The 23,624-nt window shown below is 45.8% G+C and overlaps 2 protein-coding genes across 2 annotated transcripts in view; one reads left to right on the forward strand and one right to left on the reverse strand.

Annotated features, from left to right (window-relative positions):
* Window positions 1-23,624, reverse strand: part of LOC119400563 (uncharacterized) — a 273,061-nt gene that overhangs the window by 212,512 nt on the left and 36,925 nt on the right. The window lies entirely within an intron of this gene.
* The window catches only part of LOC119400638 (suppressor of SWI4 1 homolog), a 30,333-nt gene continuing 6,927 nt past the window's right edge, over window positions 219-23,624 (forward strand). Inside the window, exons 1-7 of the mRNA XM_037667675.2 lie at window positions 219-291; window positions 556-726; window positions 14,508-14,831; window positions 15,025-15,101; window positions 17,414-17,632; window positions 19,263-19,406; window positions 21,013-21,188. Of these exons, the coding sequence (XP_037523603.1) occupies window positions 271-291; window positions 556-726; window positions 14,508-14,831; window positions 15,025-15,101; window positions 17,414-17,632; window positions 19,263-19,406; window positions 21,013-21,188 (1,132 nt within the window). The 5' untranslated portion in view covers window positions 219-270. The remainder of the gene's footprint in view (window positions 292-555; window positions 727-14,507; window positions 14,832-15,024; window positions 15,102-17,413; window positions 17,633-19,262; window positions 19,407-21,012; window positions 21,189-23,624) is intronic.

A 23,624-nucleotide genomic window follows, 5' to 3' on the forward strand; every position in this document is an offset into this window, starting at 1 on the left:
GCTCTACGCTGGTACAGCGGCTAAAGTGGTTCAGAGAACGTGGTTTGGAGCTGCTCTTCGTTGAAACTAAAATGATTTCACATAAAAGACGCTTACAGACACGACATAGTAGATCCTAGCAGATTGTGCTCACCTGGATGTCACCTGGTGCTCACAGCATCCGTCCATACTAAGAGCACGTGAACAAAGCATCGACAGCCAAAACGATCCTATCCAATCCACTGTGGTAGAGAAGCCCGGCGAGTAAGCGTACACGTGGGGCTCTTCAGTATGGGTGCGAAAAAACGAAAAGTAAGTTTATGCGCCCTCATTTAGTTGTTGAAGCATGCCATTTTTGTAGCCCACTTCCTTAAGTATTTACTTCTAACGACTTGTGAATGCTTGGAGGCTGGATTGGTTTTTGAATGGGTGGTGGTGGACGTTCACCGGTTACTTAGCTGTGCCCCGACACTGCCTGTGATTGCTGATATCAGCTGCTTGCAGAAGGATGATTGAGGCGGGGCCCTAAGCTAGTCTTTTTAAAGTTATACCTATTTTGTGGTCAACGTTTTGCAGGGACGCGCCGTGAAAGCTGCTAAAAAAGGCAGTGCTTCGGTGGAACCAGAAGAGGTCTCAAAGGCCCCTCACACCTTTGTTATATCGCGAGGCACTCTGGGCAAGAATGCGTCAGAGCTGATGCTAAATTTCAGGAGAGTTATGGAGCCTTATACTGCATCTAAGCTGCAGGTAAGTGTTACTTAGTGATTTACTTAATAGGACACGTATATGCTTTTTAATTCATAGCTAGAAATAACCTACTTTCAATTATTCCAAAAGGCTGTGGCTAGGGTTAACTGTAGTCACCGCTGTCGTTACGTCCGTAACCCACGCAGGGTTCTGTTTGGTGTCGCAGAAGTCTGTTGCCAGACTGAGGAGCGCGAAGAAATTTTCCTGCTGCTCAGTGAAGGCCCTCTGCGCCCTTCGGGCGCGGAACACTAATCGTGGCTTCGCCCTCGCTTCCTCCGGCAATATCAGTATATCTGGATGATCAACTCACCCTCAGGTAAACAACATCAGAGTTCTAGGCCTCCACATTTCCAATAACGGCTCCAATTCCATAGCCATAGGTGCGATACGGAGGTCGGTGCAGAATATATCCGCCCTCATAAAGAGGATTTCTAATCGTCACAGGGCATGCGAGAAGCAGACACGCGCCGCCTTGTACAAGCATTCTGCCTCTGTAAAATGACTTATTCTCTCCCCTATCTGCACCTTTCATCTCTCGAGAGAGATCAAGTAGATCGCCTCATCCGCACAGCATATAAAACTGCTATGCACCTTCCTAAGAGTACCGCCACGAGCAAACTGCTCCAGTTGGGTGTGCATAACACGATTGATGAATTAGTCGAAGCACACCTCATTAGCCATCATACTCATCTTTCCCAGTCCGAAACAGGAAGGCTGCTCCTTCAGCGCCTCAAAATCAACCTCATAGGATGCACCACCCCCACGAATTCACCCCCCGAGTGCGTTAGCGACAGTCTCTTCATCCCACCATTACCCAAAAATACCCATCCAACCCATAATCACGACCGGAGAATGGCCAGGGCTAGGTCGCTTCATAAGTGCTACGCATCTTCGACCCCGGTCGCCTATGTGGATGCCGCAGAATACTCCCATCGTCCTGCCTTCGCAGTGGCGGTCTCAGATAATGCCCACAAGCTACTCTGTTGCGCCACTTTCGACCGAGTCGCTCAACCAATCGAGGCGGAAGAAGCTGCGATCGCTTTAGCTATTGCTCACACCCAGGCGGAGTATATATTCTCCGACTCAAAAACGGCCATTCGTAACTTTGCTATGCGTCGAATTCATGCACCTGCCTACCGTATCCTACAATTCGTTCCTCCTCCTAAACGAATAATCACTATTTTGTGGGTTCCAGCGCATTGTGGACATCCCGGGAATACAGCCGCCCATGAGCAAGCCCGAGCTCTCGTCAACCGGGCAGTGGACGGTCTGCCTTCCTTTCGCAGCGCGCGGGAATTCCTACTCACCTATCATGAAATTACTTTACATTACCGCAATTCCCGCATGATCTACCCACCAGCCCATAAATCGCTGTCCCAGGCTGAGCAAATCGTTTGGCGCCGACTCCAAACGGGCACTTTAATATCCCACGTCATCAATTCCCAAATTCATCAGGGTGACGCCTTACCCCATTGTCGTCTCTGCTCGAGTCCGCGAGCCGACTTTAATCACACGTATCGCCATTGTCCAAACAAGCCAAATCCCCCCTTTGAGGGGGCTGAGAGACAGGAGCGATGGGAGGCTGCTTTGCGCAGCTCACGACCGGACGACCAACTCCGGATAGTGTGATGGGGGTCGCCGAAGCGCAAGGACTTTCGGCCACCTAAAGCGGCCCGAGGGCCCATCGGCTACCTTTTCCCTGCGCCCATCCCCCCCCCCCCCCTCACCTGACCCATTTCATGGCGTCAATAAAGTTGTATCCTCCTCCTCCTCGCGAGTGCGGCCATTGAGCGTTAGCGAAATGGCCGGTTGGCAGGTCTCCGTCACGCGCTACTGGCCGCTGTCGCGGCCACGCGCTGTTTAGCCCGCGCGCTGCATTTGTATTGTCGCGCTGGACGTAACTTTGACTTGTTATTATGTCCAGACGTAACTAGAGTGACCTAGAATAGGGGGAGTGTCCAAAGCGCCGGCTCCCACTTGGGCCTTTTGCCGTGAACTCCCGCGCCGCGCCACTGCTGCGCCGGACCCGTGGGCTTTCCGCGCTCGGGAAGCGCGCGGAAAGCGAGGGGCGTCTGCTACGCGCTGTAGTTTTTTGCGCCGCGTTTTCACACAGGGCACTTGAAGTCTACTTAACTTTAGTAATGCGGTGCGGAATGAAGCTTATCCATCTTTAAGCGTTGTGTTAGTGCTGGGGCAACAACAGAATGCAAAAAATCGTGTCAAGCGGCATCAGCGTGGCCTAGTTCCGGTCACATAGTTCGAGAACGTTGGTGCGTCTGTAAAAACGCGCAAAACGGACATGCACAAACAAAGAACAATAGCATCACGCATGCACGAATTAAGAGTAATAAAAAAAATTAAATTGCACGCGCAGTCAGCTGAAATACTTGCGCGCAGTGACTTCACGAGCTTTTAGGGGCGAAGCTCCTTATGCCGTGGGTCTGTCCATCCTCCGTTTGTAGGTTTGTTCGTTTGTAGTAGCCACCTCTAGTTCGTGAGAAGCACGCGTTCTGGTATGCAGTAGAAGAAGATGACGTTGACGAGTGACTCTCGTTGCGTGTTCGCCTGTGTGGCGTTCTTTCTTTTTTACTACGTCTCGTGTTTTCAACGACACGAGAAGACATGTTATCGCATGTTGCGTTGGATCGCTGAACGTCAGTGTGAAACACTCGCGCGAGATGCGTGCATGGCTTCAAGCCTTCACCATACGAAATGAAAACAGTTTCAAACAACTCATTCTCAACTTCAGATGTTTTCACGGTTCTCGGAGGTTAGCATTCACCCGGTTCGGAGACTTTACGAAAAGATGTGGACGGGCAGTTACATAAAATACAATTGTTTCTGCGGCAGTTGAGTGCGCGCCAACAGGACACCCGACCGCAATTTTTCCGCTTTTTCCTGATGACCTCAATATAGCGTCCACCACAATTTCGTGCTGAAGCTCCGGAGTACTTAAACAGCGTGTTTGATCATCTCTTGAATAAATATAAAAAAGATGACCAGACGGGTAAAGCAAGCCTCTTTTGTCCCGCAGACGCGTGCAATCAGCTGCTCTGAACTGAGAATCACGTTTGTTTTCGGGCGATCGCTCGTAACATGAAGTGAGGCATACACGATGTTGCACTGTTACCGTTTCATTTTCTTTGGTTTGTCTTTTTTTTTTTAACGCTAAAGCCTTAGATGCCTCATCAAACACGAAAATTGACCGTCGGCGTCCCACGAAGCCAACACGAGTGATGCACAAAATCATCACGCGATGACGTCAACATAACTTGTGTCGTCACTATGACGTCATTAAACGCGACGTCATATGACCCCACCACGTGACATGGTCGCTTTGCATTGCCTCCGTGATCGGGGGCGATCACGGAGGCAATGTAAAAACAGGTGAGGTGCAGAAAGCTTGCAATGCCTTCGATCCTGTGGGCAGTCTGAAACCACGTTATGTGCAGAAAGCTTTCGTAGAGGGCCGAGGGAGGTTCAATGCATCGACTGACGAAAAAGGTGGCCTTCGTTTTCGAGTCATCCCAGGCGAATGCATTAGGACCATGTTTTTTTTTTTTTTTTTTTCATGTAATTTTTTTTCGCATAGATTTTACCTAAGCGGTCAGTTCTTCAATATGTATGGGTAAATCTAACATGTTGACATCGATATTGGTGACCACCACGTTTTTTATCGCCTGACGGAAACAAATCGTCAGACCACACATCGTCAGAATTATTTCTGGCTGAAAGCGGGTTTGCGCGCCATACATCATAATTATTATTGTTAGTTGTTACGCAAATGGCAAGCATGTCAAGTTAGTGATGCCATGACCTATCAGTCGTGTTTGTCATACGTACATTCGTGCCCCTCCGTGCCAATTTTCGTGTATACCAAGTGAACGAGACGCGAATTACGCGAGTAATTTTTTTTTACTTTTGGTACCGCGGCCACGCCGATTGACACATTTGGCTTCGCATAAAATGTCTTGAAACAGCAGAGCGATGGAGCCTTGTAAAACAAACCGAATGCATGAAATAAAAGATAGGATATGAAGGGTGCAAACGCATTAGCATGCATGAGCTAGTTACTACGTAAATATGTGCTACGTTCTCCTGGTTATTTCCAGTTTATCTCTCCTGCAGCAAGTTTACATTCGTCATTCCACACAAAAGTAAGCTAAGCGCCTTTTCTCACGATGAAGTGCGCGCAGGATGCGTTCCTCAAACAGCCGCGAAAGTGTGGACCAATGCAGTGACAAACCAGCTGCAAGGATATATACAAAAAACCAGTTTCACCACACACAAACGCATTCTCTGTGTGATGAGTCGCTGCAGTATTTGCAGTGACGCATTATTAAATGTTGCCCAAATTTCCACAATTTTAGCTAATATAGCGGCCAAAATATCACGCGCGTAGCAGACGCTCGCCGCTTTGACGCGGCTTCCGTCGCGGAGAAAGCCCACGGGTCCGGCATGGCAGTGCCGCGGCGCGGAAGTTCACCGCAAAAGGCCCTCGCTCCTCCCATGTATTCGCGCGGCGCTTTGGACACTCCCCCTATTCTAGGTCACTCTAACGTAACTGCACCGACTCCTATCATTACGTCCAGACGTAACGCTAGACACTGTGGAGATAGGTTTGCGAAACGCTTACCCTACGAGGCGACCGTGAAGGGACGCGACGTTCTCCACTGCCGCAGCGAACAAAGACGCTACGGCCGGGTTCGTCAACTCCGGCACGGCGCAGAAAAGGCACTCGAAGCAGGATGTCAACAAACAACACGGGTTTATTAACCCAAGATGCAGCACAGTGCGACACTCGCGGGCTTGCAGGCCGTATAGGGAACTCCGCAAGACCGAGCAAGTACGCTTGCCTACGGCGCTACGACTCTCACACAAAGGGCAGCAGTCGAGCACACGAACGAGAAGCTGCCTGCTAGAGCAGCGCGTCAACCTCTCGTCAAGGCCTGAGAGCATCTCCCGCGGGCAAGCCAGGGCCCGACAGAAGCGAGCACAAGGGGGAAGGGGGTTGTCACTGGCGGCCAATGAGGAACGGCGTTGCGCAGTGACGTAAGCTATCTTGGTGGCGTGAGCATGTGAGCATGGCGAGGCATGCCCGGACGCGTGCCCGCGCGGGGCAAACACACGCGCTAGCTGGGGAACGAGGCACCCAAAGGGAAGGGCGCGCTCGATTCCCACAACACTTCCATTCCAGAATGCTGGAATGCTCGCCGTTGCCTTCGTGCGACGTTCTGACACTTTCCTGATTCGAAATTTAGTGCACACAATTAATGGGCATTTTACTTTGGCCTACAGAAACAACGGTGCTTTGTCCAAGATGCTTTGCGTAGTCCGTGACTGCGCAAAGTATTTTCAAGCATTCGTTGTCTCGGCAGTTGTAACGGTAACGTTAACGGCTGGTGCTTTCTATTCATCTTAGCGCTGCTGTTTACATATGCAAACACGAAATTACGCTAACAGCGGCTGTGTTTGTGGTTCAGCTATCAACTATACCACCTGATCTTCTCAACAAGTATGATTTATGACACCCATTTATATACACAGGGACGGCAGGCAGTACTGCGTGGGAGGTGATCAGTTATTATCAGCAGTTTCTTTCCGTGCTGTGAAAAAAAAAATTGTATGAAATTTACCGAAAATTTTTTTCGCTTAAAGGGGTCATGAAGCACCCCTTGGGCTTGTTGAAAAAACACATCCTGCGGAAAGCTGACACGGCTATGAACTGCTCTGCCAAATACTACAGTCGTGCGCGCCGCGTAAAGGCCACAAGCGGAGCACGAAGTTGCCGTTTCCCCAGGCGCCCTCTTTTCAAACAGAGGCCGGTTCTCACTCTCGTCGGTGGGCGGGGCGTCTGGCAGTTTACGTCGCAAGAGACATAGCATGCTTATTGGCCGATAGCCGACGTAAATCAAGAGCGGCGTTCGGATCAAATGCGCTTCTTGCCGCGGGGTGCCGCCACTTGCCTGCGCCGCACTCCTCAGTACACGGTAGCCGCACTCGCGCAAGCGAATCACAGCGGGAGAGCGATCGCGTTTCATGACGCGCACTGACGTAACTTCTTTCCCCCGTGTCATCCCTCCCTGTCTAGCTTCGAGTGCGCTCGTCGGCACGAGAAAAGAGAGAAAGCGCTGGGAGCGTGCGCCAAACCCCCGTAACTCCGCTGATTCTTGACGGATTCGAGAAATTTTTGCGGCAATCGATTCGGGAAGCAGTAAACTCTGATACTAAGGTCATTAGATCATTACTTGGAAAAGTGGTTCATGACCCCTTTAATCTGTAAAGTTTTTCTTTTTCTGAATAAAACGGCACCATTCTTTCAATTCAATGGGGTTCCTTTATTTCACTAATGCCACAAAAAAAGTTAGCTCGAAGATGGCTTCGCCGCATGGCAACAAAATGAAAGCCGAGACACAACATGGGCAACTTTCGCCATCTAGCATCAGGAAACACAACTATGATGAGTATAGTCGTCATTGGTTCCATGTAAGACCAATTTTTGTTGATGACGAGTATAGGCTCCGTGCAGACGTAACTCTGCTGCCAATGAAGGTGCCTCCAGCGGCAACAAGCGCAGACTTGACGGGATACTCTCACCCGCTCGCCCTGCTCGCTCAACGGTTCCGCGATGAAGGTGCGCGGCCTTTTTTTTTTTTTTTTTTTTTTTTTTTTTTTGATTGTCACAGTTGAGTGTTTCGGGTAGACGTTTTTAATTAAAGGAAAGCCCAGTGATCGCGGTTTGCTTGTCTTCGATGCGCAAGAAATTCATTCAGGCACAATGGAACTGCCGCGGCGGTTTTATACTTTGCTGCGTCTCTGGCACGGCACTCCCAGTTGGCCGCACAGATGTCCCTGCTTTAAGTGATAAGAAAACATTACATGACCTGTAACTAAGAAAAAACAAACTTAAGCGACCTACCTCGATTTTCACGGATCTTCCCGGCGCGTTCATTCGCATCTGTGGTGCGCACTTCCCCGTGACTCGATCCATGAGCAGCGTCTCTTCCACGAAGCCGTGAACATGCCTCGCCAGCCTCGCTTCGATCGAGAAGCTTTCTGCCCTTATTTAGATTAGCTCCTCGGAAGAAACCATCTGTAGCACGTAGCTCTCTGAACCCAAATGTAATAATAATTGACACGCTTTGCAGTGCCATGGCTAGCTAACAGCCGCTGTGACGACCGCTCGGCTGCACTGCATGGTTGAAATCGGCGCAGTGAACGCAATGCAGTCGCCGGTGTTGTCGTCTCTTTCAAGCAGCCGCCAAGTCTGCTGCCACGTTAGCCTGAGGGTGACAAGCTGTGATCGTTTAGTGAACGAAGCGGCGCGCAGTTTCGTTCAACGAGCCCGTAGCCTCCGTGTCGTCTTCCCCTGCTCATGCATTTTATGCTGCCGCGTTCCCCTGAGGGTGCACGAGGTCTGGCGAAAAGAAGCATACGCTCTAACATCAAGGGTCTGTGGCAGCTGCTAACAATTTAACGTCTTTTGAAAGCGAATGGAAACGAAAACGTGTCGAGCGAAGCAGCTAAACACGGCGCAGTGGCTTGCTGCCGCTTGCGTCGTCTGCTCCCATATCCCGTCAAGCTTGCTGCCGTGGCCGCTGTGGCGCTGGAGGCCGCGCGCGACTGTGGCGGCTCCTAACGTATGCACGGTGCCTATAGTCCTCATCAGTCATTTTGGTACAAAATTTCGTGACGGCTGCACTCGTCAACAGGAGGGAAAGGCCTTCAGGCCTTTCCCTTCTGTTGACAAGTGCAGCCTTCAGGCCATGCAAAAATATGCCATGTTAAACTAAAAATATGCCATGATGACCAGTGCAGCCTTCAGGCCATGTAAAAGTATGTTAACATAAATTTGAACCACTGCAGTGGTATAAACATCGAAGCATCACCTTTTATGTTCCTAGTTTCACATGGGACTGCTTTTTCAGTTGACGCAGCACCAAGCAAAATTATTAATTGCTGTAATGGCCGGTTTGTGTGTTAAACATGGAAGAGTTCCCCGTGTTGCTAGTCCCATTCGTTATCAAGTGATTCACATTGGACCTTGTTTACTTCTCCCGTGGTCCTGTTTTCTCTTTGATAAAAAAATGGGAGATTTAAAGTGTATCGTGACATTGCTCGTGTTATACTTACAGAAGGCGGTGAACTTAAGCAGCGTCTGCTTGAAGCTTGAACGTTGTTGATCAACGTTCGAGCTCCAAGCAATGAGGGTGTGACAGGAAAGTTGAGGCGACGTAAAAACAACAACAGAAGTTTAATACATCGCTTCAGGTGAGCAGCATGCTTGAAAGAGCACTACAAGAACATGCGGTGTGCTTCTAACTGTACACATGAGCAGAGAGAGATCAGAGCGCCTGCGGCAGTTCGCTTGCTTCCTTTTATATCCTGGGAGGACAGAAGTCCCACACTTCTGTCCTCCCAGCAGTCGCAACAGCAATGCTTCTCGAGACGGGTTCAAAGGCCCAGACGGAGAGGGGGTGAGTGTCTGAAGGAGGAGACTAGGCTCCACACATTCACAAACACTCCTAATGCACATACAATCGGCACATGCGACAGACATCCGTTGACTTAGCGGGCTGGCTCTGGGCGCTGGTTGCATTAGTTTTCGCCATGGCTGCGTGAAGTGAACCATTACACCAGGTAGATTAAATTACAGATCTGTAGTGGAACTATTTGTGAAAGAATTTGTAAAGGTCAATTACTGTATGACATATTATGACATAACTTTTGTTGCCATAGAATGTCAAGTGCCTCAAAATAATTCTGTATAAATTTGATGCAATTGCAGACAGTTCTTCATAGGTCGTGTCTGAAAAGGTCAAGTGAAATGCAAACAGGAAGAAAACTGATTACAAAAACTGTAGTTACGTGAGACTAATATGCAAGTGCTCTGTACACAGTTTCTAATCACAATACTATATCAAGACTGTATGCTTGGGAGCCCAATTTAACAAATGTTTCAAATGCAGAAAACAAGATGTATTATTGTTGTTGTGGTTTTCACTTGTGTTTGACTTTTATTCTGATGGTACATATTATACACCATAGACCCTTTTCATAATTGTAAAGGTAGCTTTCCTGCAATGCAGTTCACCCAACTAATGGCGGCTAGTCACTTCTGCAAATAGCGTGTTCAAGCACAGTTTGCTTGCGCTATGACGCAGAAAATATATCCCAGCTCTTCTGATATGAACACGCATAATAGACAAGCCCCAGCATGTGCAACTACAACCTCCTCTCCACTTGAATCACAACAGCTGCCGCCATTAGTTGGGTGAATGTGCAGCGCAGGGAAGTGCACTTGCAGATTATGAAAAGTGTCCATTGTCACTTTTTTCTGCCATCGTACACATATAGCAGTGATCTTTGTACAGTTATTTCCAGGTTAAGTGGGAATAGCTTAATTGTGTGTATACGGATAATGTTTTTAGCATACCTGCCAACACTCCCGATTTGCCCAGGAGATTCCTTAATTTCTAGCCATCCTCCTGATTGTACGGGCAAAGCCATAAGTCTCCTGAAAAACAGCGCTAGCGCCACCGTGAAAAGAAAACAATAACTAAGGACACTGTTTCAAAAATTTCCTGATCACGTGTGGAAAAGCTCATTAAAACTTGCAAGTGCCTACCAGCTGGCACGGGACATAAGTTTGTCCCTTAAATATGCACGCGTACACATGCCGTGTAATTACAAGTACCAGTATGATCACAGATGTCTACAAACGTCACAGTGGCTCTGAAAATGAGAAACAGGAAATTAATACTTAGGGACTGATGGGCTAGTTGGTAATACATAATTCAGGCAGTAGCGCAAAGAATGTGTCCCGTCTTGCTTACGCCGTCCATGTTAATAATATTAATACATGCAGTGCTCACCAATTGAAACAGGACAATCTAGGGCTCAGTAACGCACATATTTTCATTTACACAGTCTTCAGTTCGAGCCATATCGGCGTAATATCGATTCGAATGCGTAGATCAAAGCCAACATTATCTTTAGAGACCAGATTCTTCAAGCAATTGCATGTACCCGCCGTTATACTGAAAAAAATTCGGTCACGTTTGAATCCGCGAGTACTGTACACCAGCTTTCTCCTGTCGTGCCCCCCCCCCCCTTTTTTTTTACTCTGTTTTACACGTCTCCTAAATGTTGAAGTCACCAGGCTGGCATTCTGTAAGAATGAATGTAAGGCACACATCCTGCACAACCTTTTGCATAGTTAAAAATAATGGCATTTAACTGAGTCTGGCACTACAGCAAAGTTTTCGTTCGTGGAATACTAATCACACCTTACAGGAACATCTGACACATAACACAGGGCCTCAGATAATATAACGCTCTAAACCAGCCAAAACACTTTTGTTTTAATGTCAAACATTCCCCCTTTCATTTGATGGTCAGACTTCTCGTGACACCATGAGTATATGAACACCAGTGAGACATATAAGTTCTTTAAGCTCACCTAAACGTTTTAATGTGGCCCCGAGAATAACATGTGCATGAGTGCCCTCGTTTCCTCTTGCCTTCCTACCATCTTTATAACATCACATTCGGGCATGTATATACTAAGAACTGGTGCCCAGGATTTTGAGATTTGATTTATTTTCTGTACGTACAACAGAAAAAACGAAGCAAAAGGCTACATAGTCTGACGGAGGCTTTTGCTCCGAAATACAATCTGGCAAAAAATAACATAAAATAAAAACTAAAATAACATGTCATACACAACTTAGACACAATTAGACAACATCATTTTATACAAATACAGTTTGCAAATTCTGATCAAACATTTTGCATTGACCTTTGTTGAGGACCTAAGCTGGTGTTCGAGGCTAAGGATTCATGCGATACTTTAGTCTGTAGGTCGATTCCACGAAAGATCGAAAAAGGGTGTATATTTAATGTTTCCGATTTTCCTGATAATTTTGTATGTTGTGCACATATGACTGCACAGCACGAAATCGCAGTTCGTTTTCAAATAAAAATTTTTTTTGACACAGGAAAATTCGACAAGTGTCGCCGGTTGACGACGACCATTTTACGAAGAGTGCGTTTTCGTAAATTCGCAATCATGCTGGCAGCCACTGAAGCTATATATTACAAATATCTTTCTTTTTGGCGAAAGTAGAAGTAAAGAGGAAAAAGCTCTTATCATTTCATGGAATTCTGAGTAAATTATGTATTTTTAAAAATTCACGAAAAACGCTGCGTTTTTGAAAATCAGTCAAATTTGGGACGCTATGGCTACTTCTGTGAACATCTTAGCTCGTTCATATTTGCAGTATGAATAGGCCTTTATGCGAATAATGAACCTCTGCATTTGTATTTCTCTAATAATTTTCAAAGTAGTAAATTTTCATGCTCGAAACACCAAAAAGAGAAAAGTGCTCCTCCATTCAAAAATCTATAATAAAAAAAACCCAATCTCAATTTTGTTCAAAGTCCCCCAAAATGTTCTCAAAGGACTGCAGAATGATATTATGAAAAAACATGTTGCATCATTTTTATTACAACAAAAGCAGAAAATGTCAAACATTGTGTTTCCAGAGCGTGGTGGCTACTGCGCAAAGGACGTCTCTAGTAACAAGAAAATACAGTAACACATCTTTTTTTCTTTTCTGAGCTTCGCTAAACAACAGTAATGATCTATGGTCGGAAATTGGGAACTGTTTTGTAAAGAAAAAGACCGTTCCAATTAAATGCATTCGCGTGGTTTGCGACTTCACGCCAGTGTTAGACATCCCTCAGTCCACAGTATGCACTTTCAGTTGTAGCCTCCTTTTCTTTCATCTATTTCAGTTGAGTATAATTGATATCTTGCATGGCAAAGAACGCATTCCCTCTATGCGTCTCTTATGATGATGTGCTCTGCCAGAATTGAGAGATTGGTATAAAAGCCAAGGTCTCTTCATGAATGGAAATGAATTTCTGGAGAGCGGTCGCCAAGAGGTGTGGTTTTTGTTGGCCCAAATGTGTACGTTGTCAAACCTTATGTGATCAATGCAGAGTTTAAAAAGAATCGATTACGTGAAGATTGGTGGCAGCAGTTCTGGCACGGACAAAACACGTTTTGTTTGCATTGCATCTGCTTTGTTTTGCATATCCTTCTTTCTCTTGAAGCAGCGCTGGCAGATCTGGTTTCCCTCTTGAATTGAGCGCGCATCCTGCTTCATGACCCTCCGCAAAAGAGTCTCGATCCGATATCTTCTACGTAACGAAAATTCCGCTGCAGCGAAATTTTCTTTTTGTGCACCATGAGGCAGTCCTACAAAATCTCGGCCATGGCTATAACGCCTACCCATAGCCACCTTCAGAGCGTAGGATAGTGATCGCATCAAAGTGAAGCACAATTTGGATGCTTAACTTCTATTCCAGGTGGTGTTTGGCTGACTGGCACAGCCGTACTCTTTGCTGTCGTCTGCTCAGGCGGGCGTCCATCGCGCCGCCCTTTGCACCTGTCCGCCTAACGCAATGTGCTACTCCGTTTACACGAGTGCTTGTAGCGCGGGCCACTCGATCCGCCACACGATCCGCACGGTGCGGATCCAGATACCGGGCGGGAGAGCGACGAGCGGTGAAAAATGTATCGTGTAACCAACGCAATCGACACCCCAGCTTTTTCTCGTGCATAGCGACAAAGCCTGGCAAACAATGTGTGGCTGCTGTGCTTAGGTTGCACTGCGGTACTCGCCGTTCACCACTGCCGCCATTTGCGATTTCTCACATTCTTACAATGCATGATCGACTCAGCTACACATATTTCGCGTTTAGCTTCGTTACTTTTATATAAGCGCATTTACTAAAAAAAATTATCCAGAGGAATGAAAATGTCCGTGCTGCCCGTCGACGAGGAATGTAAGTGTTGTTGCAAATGCATTTAATTGGAACGATCTTTTTTTTTCTTTACAAAACAGTTCCCACTTTACAACAATAGATCATTACTGCTGTTTAGCGAAGCTCAGAGAAGAAAAAAGACTTATTACTGTATTTTCTTGTTACTAGAGATGTCCTTTACGCAGTGGCCACCACGCTCTGGAAACACGTTTGACATTTTCTGCTTTTGTTCTAATAAAAATGATGCAACATGTTTTTTCATAATATCATTCTGCAGTCCTTTGAGAACATTTTGGGGGACTTTGAACAAAATTGAGATTGGGTTTTTTTTTATTATAGATTTTTGAATGGAGGAGCACTTTTCTCTTTTTGGTGTTTCGAGCATCAAAATTTACTACTTTGAAAATTATTAGAGAAATACAAATGCAGAGGTTCATTATTCACATAAAGGCCTATTCATACTGCAAATATGAGCAAGCTAAGATGTTCACATAAGTAGCCATAGCGTCCCAAATTTGACTAATTTTCAAAAACGCAGCGTTTTTCGTGAATTTTTAAAAATACATATTTGCTCAGAAGTATATGAAATGATAAGAGCTATTTCCTCTTTACTTCTACTTCCGCTAAAAAGAAAGATATTTGTAATATATAGCTTGAGTAGCTGCCAGCATGGTTCCGAAGTTACGAAAACGCATTCTTCGTAAAATGGTCGTCGTCAACCGGCGACACTTGTCGAATTTTGCTGTGTTGAAAAAAATTTTTATTTGACAACGAACTGCGATTTCGTGCTGTGCAATCATATGTGCACAACGTACAAAATTATCAGGAAAATCGGAAACATCAAATATACACCCTTTTTCGATCTTTCGTGGAATCGACCTATAGTCATGTGCTGATTTAAACTGTTTTGTTCAGCAAAAAAAAAAAAATTTGTTGTTGCCACTCAGGTGCGGAGGAAAAATGTTGTCAAGGACTTCGTCTCGGTGGCTGGGCTGCTGCATGTAACACACCTGGTGGTCTTCACTAAGACTGAGAGGGCCATTTACATGCGACTAGCAAGGCTACCTCGTGGGCCCACACTCACCTTTCGGGTTGAAAACTATGCTCTGGCTCGTGACATCATTTCAAGTTTAAAGAAGCCAGTCACATACACGCATCAGTTCAGCTCTCACCCACTGCTGGTGCTGAATAACTTCAGTGGTGAAGGCATGCATTTCAAGCTTATGGCCTCCATGTTCCAGAACATGTTTCCATCAATTAACATACACACGGTAAGCAAAAGCTGTATGCATTGTACCCTTGTCCTTCTTCCTTTGATTTTGTCTTTCTTTTGCTTTTGATACAGTTGTATCTAAAGTGGAGAAAACAATACATGATCAGACTAACTTGATTGAAGCCTGTAACAAGAGCATGAAATTGTTGACATATCAAGAATTTTACATTTTAATCCTTTTTTTTTTTTAGGTAAAACTGAACACAATAAGGAGATGCCTTCTTCTGAATTATGATTCAACAGACCAGACTATTGATTTTCGCCACTAGTAAGTGTGACATTTCTTTTTAATGTGTAATCTTTTTTTTTTTTTTTTCTTTTCACTACTCGTGAATGGAATAAGTTGGATGCGTGTGTTGTTGATCTTCCGGCCGATGCTTTTTGTTCATCACTACAAGATGTGTGCTTTTCGTGAATATGCAGTCATTTCTGCGCAAATGTGTGCCATTTTTTTACTGTAAAACTGTGTTTTTCCTTTCTAACCCCCCTACAATAATGCCCACTTGGGCGATGTAGGTTGCACTAATAAATAAAAAATAAAAAAAAGCCGGTCTCTCTCCACTTGACCCACACTGCACTTCCTTTGGTGCAGTCTATATCGGGCATGATTTAATGATTCTAATGTTGAAGTAGTAAAGATGCGAGATGAGAGTTATTAAAAATTTTGAAAAGGTGTTCCTTTGTGGTTTCATTGATCTTGAGAGGAATAGGTGTAAAAGGAAACTACCAAACTTCAGTGATACCTGGGCAAGGAAGCTGTCAAAGAGGATGACCATTCCTTTCCATATGTTCTTGTTTAAAGGGACACTAAAGAGCAAAACGATTTTTCTCGCAATAGCAAAGTAGTCTTCCACGATACCAAAAACACCACGCTTGCTGCGAGAAGACGCTTAATAAGCGAGAAAACGCGCAAAAAGAAAATACAGGTGGCAACGCCACCTTGGAATTCCCGCACCATTTCGTGACGTCACAGATGTTTGACGGTGCCTGCTTGGGCCTACGTAGTTCCCAATCGGTTAAATCAAAGTACATTGTCCTCTGAGGGGGCCAGAGGCTTGACATAACGAGTTTGTGGAAATTTAGTCGAGCCAGTGGCGCCAAAATACGTTAAATGCTCTTTGAAACCTTTTACATCATGAATTACAAAGTTCGGCGCGAAATTTAAAAATGAAACTTTGAACTTTGTTTTCTCCTCTAATAATAAACCTATGGTGGTGAAATAAACTACACAAGAGTTCTCCGAGCACACTTTATCAATCTAAACCAATTCATTGTTTCTCTTTAGTGTCCCTTTAACATTTTTAGGGGACCCCTGACACCAAAATTGCAAAATTCAGATACTTGTGTTTGATTGTCCTGCATGTGTGGCCACTTCCGACCAATTCCCGAAACGTTGCGGAAATTTGAAATTAGCAGTGAGATTGGTGCTTGCTCGGAATTTTATGGTAGTGGTAAATGTCACCTTTAAGATATTTTAACTTGGTTTTAAAGTAAGCGTGAGTAGCAATCTGAGTTGGCAGCACCTCTCAACATCTCCACTAATACAACCCAGATTGGGGCCTAAGTGAGTATTGCCGACATGACAGACAGGTTTTCAGGGCGCACACAATGCCGCGGCTGGCACCCCACAGGGGCTGTTGTTCCTTGCCCACTTTGCTCTGTTGTCTGGCTGCTTACACCAGTGGAATCTTAAGTACCGTAGGAAAAATGTTTTCTTTTTTGTGAGGGGGCACGCTCGTGACAGGGAAGTGGGGCTTGGTGGGCGGGTGTGTCACATGTTGTTTCAATGTAGATAGAAATTTTGGCAGGAGAATGTTTCTGGTGTGTCACACCCTAACTGATACCACAGTGCCCACATCAGTTCGTTCTTTCCTACACATGGGGCCTCGATAACCCTAGCCCCAATTAAAAAATGGCACTCGACGTCAGCAAAGCTTGAGTGCGCGTGGTGAGGCTCTACTTTCTTATGATTTTAGGCATGCGTGTTGAAGCAACGCCAGAATTGGTCAGCAGAACGATAGATAGGGCACTAGGTAAACACTTGACACGGGAAAACCGAATTATACAATATTACCTATAGTCGAATACAACTTTAGAAGTCCGCGGCGTTTCCTCCTCAGAGGCAGATGCACACAAGCCTGCACCAATGGGCGCATCTCGGGACTGATGTCATGAGCCGGGCTACCGGTGACCTCGCTTTCTGAAAACATTGTCTAGTGCATGAGCGGGACTGTTTCTTTAGTCGCGGAGGCGATCGGCTGCCACGCTTCAGCCGTCTGGGCAGGGCTTCTCCGGACTTAAGTTGTATCCGACTATAGACTAATTTGATTGGCTTCCTGCCTGTAGTCTCTGCACACCAGAAACAAAAGGGTGACTTATGTGCCTTGTGGAGTACATTAAGAGAATGCATCTCGTACTGCAGTGCCACAGCTGAAGTGTGCCCTTGGAAAAATGGAGTGCATCCCATGCATGGATAACTTCTCAAATTTAGTGCATGTGTGCCCAAGTGTAGAGGTGTATCCGAATATATGGTATTTCAGAAGTGATTTAAAATGGTAAAGGTCACATTGCATTGTGCAGTACCATCAAGGTGGCTCCATGTGGCATCAACCGAGCTGTCAAAAAACTTGTGCAAAGCAAGGTTCCAGACTTGGGGCACCTGCGAGACATCAGTGAGTACGTGGATCAGGGAGGCCTGTCAGAGAGTGAAGCTGAGCTCGATGGTGCTTCTAACCAAGTTGTCTTGCCCCAGAAGATCTGCAGCAGGGGAAATGTGCTTAACCAGCAGAGCTCTGTTCGGTGAGTGTACTACATTCGAAAAATGTAAAAGGAAGAGTGAAAGGCCCCTTATGGCACTTCTAATTTTCTGAAGTTACTACTGTGCTAGGCCCTGCTTCAATCTAGTCTTGCCGCATTTGCTGAATTTGTGCTGCAGCTATCATTTGTTCAAGCCTAGCTGTCTTTCTTTGCTCTGCCTCGTATGTGGAAAATAAAATTTTTATGGGGCTGTATATAAAACCTCCCCGATACCTGCCCCTTGTTCTTGGGACTGCAATATGGTGGCATTCTGTGTAAACAAAATTTCAAATTGTGTAGTGTCCGAAGAAGCATCACCGGAAAGACAAGCAGATGTACTCCCTGTCATTGAAATCTAGTTCTTTTTCATATGCTAGTTCTTAAGTGACATTGCCTGAGATGGAATGTGTTTTCTGCGTTCTGATGAATACATAAGCCCTCAAATTCCTACCTTGTACTGCACATGATTCAGGCCAAGTGTCACTCTCATCAGCAATCTACATGAAAGGAGTGATGCTGTGGCTTCTTTATACTTTCATTCTTTTGAAGTCTCAAAGATATAAATATTGCTGAAGTACACTTTCTATGGAAATAGAGGTGCAGTAGCCTTAAACTTTTGCATGGTCAACAAATGTACAAAGGCGTTGACCAACGGTGTGTGTGTGCGCGCGCATGTTTGTGTGTTGCTAATTTTGTGGATTACTGCAGTCAGTGCTATGTGACCTGGCACTTCTCCAGTGTGTTTTTGCATTTCATTATCAAATCAGAGCTGTGGAGTCTAGCAGAATTTTTTTATATTAGTTACTTGTACAACATGCTTGTGTACCGTATTTACTTGAATCTAGGCTGCCCTCGATTGCAGGCCGACCCCCGAAATTCGCAAGGGCAGAAAAATAAACTTACCTCGAACGCGGGCCGAATTAAAAAAAGAAAACACTGTTTTATCGGCAGAAAACCCGGCATTTTTATTGCGCAAGTGCACACTTCATAGGCACATACTACGTAGAACATTTATTCGTCGTCGTGATCGTCCGCAACATAGCGGTCACGTGATTACGACGCCGGCATTCGCCGGCGCCATAATCACGTGACTTGACCCACCTTCGCGCCCCTTTGCCGGCGTGAAACCTCGCTGGCTCGACGACCTTCGCTCCATGAACGTGGGACTGCGAGATTTCGGAACAATGGACAGTACGAAGCAGACGACGCGGTCGGCCTGAGTAGCCATGGGAACCACCACTCTGCCGCTGAGCCTGAGCGACCTCGGACGCTCATGCAGAGCCATCTGCATACGGTAGCCTGAGATCGGCACATTGTTAGCCGCCATGCCGCTAGCGTGGCCAGGCCTTTAGCTAGGTGGCGGCTGCGGTCAAATCATGGTACTTATGGTCATAGACCAAATCATGGTCAAATCATGGTATCTAAGCCAACCTTCCCCACTTTCGCACATTGTTTTTTCGAAAAAAAAACATCGGCTTAGATTCGAGTAAATACGGTAATATACACCCATAGTTCAAGTCTACGTCGTCTGTAATTTCTCAACTCCACTGTACTACTTTAGCATATTTTTTGGGGGAAAAATTTGAGTGTACTCAGATAAGCCACCATTTCTATTTCACTGCAATTCTCCCAGGATGGTAGAGTTGGGCCCACGGATGAAACTCAAATTAGTGAAGATTGAAGAAGGTCTAATGACTGGCGAAGTGATGTACCATGCATTTATTCAAAAGACACCAGAGGAGATTAAAGCACTTCGTGAGCGACGACTGGAACTCAAGTAAGTGTGTATCAAAGTGTTGATATACAGTAAAGCCTCATCATTTCTACGCGTGTTAATTTGTAAAATCTTATAATTTGTGAAAATTTTAAAACCTTACAATAATCTGTAATATCTTAATCTGGTCATGGCAGGCATATGCAACGTTTAATGTCATCAGACCCGTTAATTTGGATATATTTGGCCACAACCTAGTTCACTTGAACAATCCCTAGTGCATGCCATATCTGAAGTGCTGCAAATGTGCGATGCAAAAGAGCAAGAACAGTGCTAGCATCCAGATGAAATGACACAGTGCAATCTGCATTGCCATGTTCATTAGCATGAGCATATAACAATGGGAAAGCCAGAATGCTCTTTTGTCATTTCAATTTTGTCCCTGCGTTGGTCCTGTGCCTTCACAACTGTGTGTTTGCCATCCGTGAGTGTGTTGTTGTGACCTAAAGTGCTTCCACAGTGTTTGTGGCAAACATTACAGTATTGTTTTGACAAAACATGCATTGGCCATGTGTGTGCTGTCAGAAATCTGTGGACCCTTTTTACATGGGAAAAACTCTTGAGGACGAAGAGCGAGTCTACCGTGATTCACGTGCTGGCTTAAAGCTCACTGGCTACATCACAATGGACGAACGATCTTTTGCCTATCAACTGACCGGCGAAAAAATAATCGCGTTGTATGCATAGTAGTGTCAAATCTGCTGGCTTCATTAAGTCGTACATTACAAAGAAATTCAGCACTCAATCTATTCCTCTCTTTTGTTCATTTCATAGCAAGGATCTTGTCCCCGCATTGATGCCTTTAGGTAGCAAATGCTGGTTTATTAGTCAGCTGCCAGCTTGTAAAAAAACATGCACTACGTGATGCCACTTTGCATTGAAACAAGTGGTGCTAACACTCCCAGGATTACTTGTACAGAAGGACGGAGGGACGACTGCTGTAGTAGCTCAATTAAGTATCAGACACACAGTTCGAAGACTGTGGGTTCAGTCCCCACTGCCAGCAAATTTTTTGTCCTCTTTGATTAATTGTCCTTTGTCATTATTACTATATACTTAAATTACAACCACAAATAAAGGCCCATATGGTTTCTTTGGCTTCATTATCTCTTCACTTCATTAGGTAGGAACTGCATGTCATTCATGTTTTCTTGAGTGCATGAAAAAGGGAACAGTGCAGTTCTGTAAAGTATGTAAATTTGTACACTGTGTATTCACTAATTTCACTTCCATTGCCAGTACAACCTTGAGTCACTTGTGCAACGTGGCTAGGTATGGTGTGTAGGGTGTATGGTGTAATCAGATGTGTAGTAGTACATGGATCATGGACACAGAACAAGAAAATGGAGAACATACATAGTGCTCAAATGTAAAATAAGTTGCCAAAAACTAGAATAATGATAGTGAAAAAGTTGGATATGACTCCAGTTGTGACATTACGGTGGAGACAGGATGCAAAAATGTCTGTGCCCTGAACTTGCTCCATGTTGTGAAAAATGAGCAGGAGCCTTCCGCTGACCCCAAGTAGTTTGGGATATAAGACCCCATCAGCTTGTATATTAAATCAACAATTATGTGCAATCTCATGCTGTGATATCCTTCATTGCAGGAAGCTAAAGGAGAAGCGCAAACAGGAACAGGAAGAGAACAGGCGGAGAAAAGCTTTGCTTAAGGGCGAGCAGGACACGAGTCAAGGGAGTGATGCAGATGCAGAAGGGGAGAGTGATGAGGAAGATGACCAAGACTGGTACCAGCAGGAAGTGGACGAAGAACCTGATGAGGATGGTGAGTTTGTAATCCTTATGACAATTACTTCTTTGGCCATGGTAAACCCATGTATTGAATGCGATCTGCAATGAACACCTCAGTTGTGTACTTTCTTTAACCATATTTGCCTCTTGCTTACCCGAGGGCCCATACTATAGTATGAACATGAATAGTGATAATTCATTCCATATTTAAAGAAAAAAAAGCTTCACATTGCAATGCAGTTGGTGTTAAACATCACACCAAAAGGCTTACCATATTCAGGTAATTTAGATACTCAAACCTCGATATAACAAACACGGATATAACGAAGTAAATGAAGAATAGTCTTGTCATAGATACTGTGTTACAAATACAGTATAGACCGCTTATAACGTAAGTCGCCGGAGTCGCGAATATCCGCACTATAAGCGGTACCGCACTATAACCAAAACAACCTTCTCCAAAGGCTGCACTAGCGCAAAACGTGTTGAGCATGTAGCCTCGCGTGTCCGATAATCGACATATGCGATTTGGGGCGCTTACAACCACTTAAATCTCCGAATGTTCAAAAATTAACCGCCAAAGACCCGCATTGCCAACGAAATGAACACGGGGGAAATAAGCAAACAAAACAAAGTGCCATCGCGGAAATTCGCCGACTACCTCGAGGTATGCGCATTACACAGAAACCATGTCGAATCGCGACCGAAATTTCACGTGCTGAGCGGTACCTATCGTTCGATTTTACGGGCGCGCACGCGATGTCCAAGACATTGCAATCGAATCCGGAACCACCATTCGAGAGTTGCATGTGCCAACCATGCCCTCGTTTTCATTAACGCTGTGATTCCCTTCCCTTCAAGTGCAGCCATCGCAAAAAGTTTCGTTGATTCCGCACCAAACCGCAACTTTTATCGCCCGCGACCGCTACCGAAAAGCAACCAACGCTGATTAGGCCTAGCCTGCGGTTCAGCATGTTGTCGCGGGAAGTTTGTCCAAGACAAGAAGAAGATCGGAGGTCGAAAAGATCAAGCACTAACCTAAGAACAGCGCACGTGATACGAAGTTTGTGTTTGCGGCCGGGAGATCAACGGCGACAAAAGCCCGCCAAGCTCGTTTAAGTCCGCGCACTGGCAGAAAAGGCGAAAGCCCGCGTCATGAAGCCGCAAAACTTTTCAATTTGCGGACGAGGTAGCAAACGCGATATCTGTAGCAAGTGTGATAACGACGACGCTTTTCCCGACAGGAAACTTGCTTTAAAGCGCGCTTGATGAGGACGCGATCGTACGTTCCACGCGGAACGCACTGCCGGCAAGCGGCCGCGGAGCCTTGCCGCCGCCGGTGCAAAGGCTACTCCGTCGCCTAGGCAACCACCATCCTTCCCCACTCGGCGAGCCCGCACAGCGCTGCCGCGGTCTTTTTCCTCCCTCCGCCCCTCGTTCGTTCACTGCGCGTGCCCTCGCCCTTCGTAACGACCTCGTCGCTCCCTCACCAGCGGCGTACCTCCTTTGAGAACCGCACTCGCTACCGCGTTTGTCGGAAATATTTTCCCGCAACCGCATTATAAACGGTATTTCATCTTGAGGGACTGCACAATAAGCGGTATGCGTATACATGCGGTTCTATGGGAGGGTAAACGGGAGTCGAAAAAGACCGCATTATAACCGGTCCTGCACTATATGCGGTTACGTTATAAGTGGTCTGCACTGTATATGCTTATAACAAATTTTTGCATACAGTCGATCCCGGATATATCGAACTCGAAGGGGACCACGAAATAGTATATCGATAATTCGAAATACGAGATATGTGTATTTAAGGCTTTAATTAAAGCACTGCAGGCGTCTACACAGTTTTCTGAAATCCTAAAAAGCGCGAACATGACGATTCGCTCTCATATCCTAAAGAACAAGGTGAGAACTACTTCTTTTGCAAGTTATCGACTTTATTTCGCATGAAAATAGTACGTAAACTTGCCTTGCTTTTTGCGTGCCATGAATTCATCAAGTCATCGTCACTATCATTGAAGCTTTCCAAATAAGTAAATTCAGCACCTTCGGCCACAACAGCGGTGATCGACGCTGGACGCTGATGCGAGCTCTGTAGCGCGGTAAAGGGTTTAGCGGTGGTGGCGGCGGTTGGCATCTTCAAACTGCACGGGTCCGTTTCCGCAGCACCGGCAACGTCGGCTATGATCTCGGCATCGATGCAATCAGAAACAGCTACGTCGTTATCTTCGCCGATGAAGTCACTCGCTGTGCTCCCGTCCAATACGACGCCCGGAAACGCTAAGTCGCAAAATTCACTGACGCACCGTACGCTGTAGTCGGCGGTCATGACGCGCCCAAAGTCGTCACCTGGCACCAAGGCCCGTAAGGAAACAGTGCACGACGGTGCTTTACTTTACGCCGTTCCAAGCACCGATCATCATTTTCATCGCTACAAGCGGGACAATGCTTAGTTCGACTCCCG

The sequence above is a fragment of the Rhipicephalus sanguineus genome, chromosome 1 (genome assembly GCF_013339695.2).
Source record: "Rhipicephalus sanguineus isolate Rsan-2018 chromosome 1, BIME_Rsan_1.4, whole genome shotgun sequence".
Classification (NCBI taxonomy): Eukaryota; Metazoa; Arthropoda; class Arachnida; order Ixodida; family Ixodidae; genus Rhipicephalus; species Rhipicephalus sanguineus.